The 2,888-nt window shown below is 58.2% G+C and overlaps 1 protein-coding gene across 1 annotated transcript; it reads left to right on the plus strand.

The window, feature by feature from the left end:
• Positions 1-468: 468 nt before the first annotated feature.
• On the plus strand, positions 469-2,236 carry LOC123062665 (sialyltransferase-like protein 1). The gene has a single exon (XM_044486280.1). The coding sequence runs from the start codon at positions 739-741 to the stop codon at positions 1,924-1,926; it is 1,188 nt and encodes a 395-aa protein (XP_044342215.1). The 5' UTR covers positions 469-738; the 3' UTR covers positions 1,927-2,236.
• Positions 2,237-2,888: the final 652 nt, after the last annotated feature.

Genomic DNA, 2,888 nt, shown 5'->3' on the forward strand with positions numbered 1-2,888 from the left:
GGCTAGAAACGGTGCTGTTTTCAGAGGCCAAACCCCGATCCATGACAACATCATCAGCGAATGCCGCAGTGACATGGAGCAATGGCGCCTCGCGGGAGCGTCATGCATTGAGCACCCCTTTGGGCACACACCGTGAGAAATCCGCATGTGGAGCCTAGGCATTTTTCTCTTGGTCAGCTTCGACCACCTCTGTCATCCACCGATCACTTGATCATCTGTTTCACCATTCTCCTCTGCTAAATCAATGAAACACCAGCAATGCTGGCCAGTTCAAAATAAAAATAAAAAATAAAGCTATGGTACGTCTAGACGTACTCTCGAAAAGGACTACCCCTGGCCGCGCCAGTTCAAGAGGACAAAAGTGCCAATTTCACCGGGACAGAGGGCCAACACGCAAACAATTCCGCCCATCATCTCTCCCGTGCCACGGCCTCGTGCAGTCAGGTTGCGTCCCTCACACACACAGAACAGAATCATTGCTCCTCCCGACGCTGCTCGAACCCAACAAGAACAACGACACATAGGATCCCCCGTTTCCCCGAACCCAAAGTCCAACCACCTACAAATAAATCACTCTCGCTCGCTCCTACCCACACCTCGCCGTACCCGAACCCGTCCATCGCGCCCCCGGCCGCCCGGACCTCGATCGGCTCGGGCTCGCGCTCGCACCCCCCAGATGCGCATCATCCCCCGATGCGGCCCCGGCCCACTTAGCCCCCGGCTGCTGCGGCGGCGGCCATGAAGCGGCCGCTGCGGGGGCCCTTCGCGGCGCTCCTCCTCGTCGTGCTCTGCGGCGCGGCCTCCTTCCCCTCCGCGCTCCGCCGGGCGCTGGCCCCGCCGGCCCCCGCGCTCGCCCCGCCGCCGCCGCCGCTCGATCCCGCGCGCCTCAACGCCACGCTCCTCCGCCTCGCCGCCCTCGACGGCTCCGAGCCGTCCCTGCGCCGCGACGTCGACGACCTCCTCGAGGGCCGCCTCCCGGCCTCGGGCCGCGCCCGCGCCCGCGCCTGGCGCCGCGACCGGCTCCACCCGCTCCACCTCCGCCACCACCAGTTCCCCGTCCACCGCCGCGGCCACGCGGACCGCGACCACGCCGACTCCCTCCTCCACCCGCTCCCGCGCGAGGAGCTCCTCCTCGACCCCGCCCTCCGCCGCGCGCTCCGCTCCTGGCACCGCCTCCGCCGCTACGACCCCGCCGTGCTCCGCGACCTCCCCGCCGTGCTCGCCCTCCCCGCCCGCATCCCCTCCTGCGCCGTCGTCGGCAACAGCGGCATCCTCCTCCGCCACGCCCACGGCGCCCTCATCGACTCCCACCACGCCGTCTTCCGCCTCAACAACGCCCGCGTCGTCGGCTACACCGCGCACGTCGGCGCCAAGACCAACCTCTCCTTCATCAACAGCAACATACTCCACCTCTGCGCGCGCCGCCCCGGCTGCTTCTGCCACCCCTACGGCAGCGGCGTCCCCGTGCTCCTCTACATCTGCCAGGCCGCGCACTTCCTCGACGTCGCCGCCTGCAACGCCTCCTCCCTCGCCACCCACGACGCCCCCATCTCCATCACCGACCCTCGCCTCGACGTCCTCTGCGCGCGCATCGTCAAGTACTACTCGCTCCGCCGCTTCGTCGCCGAGACGGGCCGCGCCGTCGAGGACTGGAACGGCGCGCACGACGCGGCGCTGTTCCACTACTCGTCCGGGATGCAGGCCATCATGGTCGCGGTGGGGGTGTGCGACAGGGTGAGCGTGTTCGGCTTCGGGAAGGTGGCAGACGCCAAGCACCATTACCACAGCAACCAGAAGAACGAGCTGGACCTCCACGACTACGAGGCGGAGTACGCCTTCTACCGCGACCTCGCCGAGCGCCCGCAGGTAGTCCCCTTCCTCAAGGACACTGGCCTGGCTGTCCCGCCCGTCGTGTTCTACCATTAGGGGCCAGCTTCCTAGGATGCGGGCAACGTGCTCGACGTTATGCTTTTCTTTTTGGACCTGCTTGTTTGCTCAGTGTAAAATGTGCTCTGCGAGGTAGATTAGTTATTTATTGTGATTAGATGATAGGCGAGTTGAGATAGAGAATTGGAGCTGCAAGTGTACATTAAGATTTAGGATCCTCCACTGGTATAACCGTATAGGAGAGGTTGCTTGTGTTTTTGGCTGCTTCACAGCGACAGCTAGTGAAGTGTAATTTCAGACTGATTTGTCTTGATAATTTCTTCCGAATCAAATGTATACCTTATGTGAAGCCTTGCTGCTACTGTGCTTCAGCTGATATGTACTCCCTCTGTTAAGAAATATAAGAGCGTTTAGATCACTACTTATATTTCTTTACGGAGGGAGTATGTAGTTTCTCTTAGGTGACAGGTATGCTTCAGCCTTGCTGCCACTATGCTTCAGCTGATAAAATCTCTACCTTATTTTACTGCTTGCTGATGTCTTCTTGATATGTGATCCTTTTTTACCCTACTTATCATCGAACTAGTGAGCTAACAGGATAGCAGTGTACATAATTACTCCGTCCGTTCCGAATTACTTGTCGCAGGTATGGATGTATCTAGATGTATTTTAGTTCTAGATACATCCATTTCTACGACGAGTAATTTGGAACGGAGGGAGTACTTCTGTGAATGCGTTTTCGTCAGGAGTAGCACCACTTTGGTCCAACAAGATGAAAATGGTTGGAATTTAGCTCGTGTGCTAAGTATGCTGATGAGTTTGAACCATTGTCAGTGTGTTGATGAGTTTGAACCATTTTCATCTTGTTTGATATACGTGAAGCCTTATTTTACTGCTTGCTGATGTCTTCTTGATATGTGTTCCTTTTTGCCCTACTTATCATCGAACTAGTGGATAACAGTGTACACAATTACTTCTGCGAATGCGTTTTGGTTTGCGTA

Source organism: Triticum aestivum, chromosome 3A (assembly GCF_018294505.1).
Source record: "Triticum aestivum cultivar Chinese Spring chromosome 3A, IWGSC CS RefSeq v2.1, whole genome shotgun sequence".
NCBI classification, from domain to species: Eukaryota; Viridiplantae; Streptophyta; class Magnoliopsida; order Poales; family Poaceae; genus Triticum; species Triticum aestivum.

Excerpts from the sequence above, each read along its gene's own strand:
- LOC123062665 (XM_044486280.1), top strand. The coding sequence starts at position 739 with ATGAAGCGGCCGCTGCGGGGGCCCTTCGCGGCGCTCCTCCTCGTCGTG.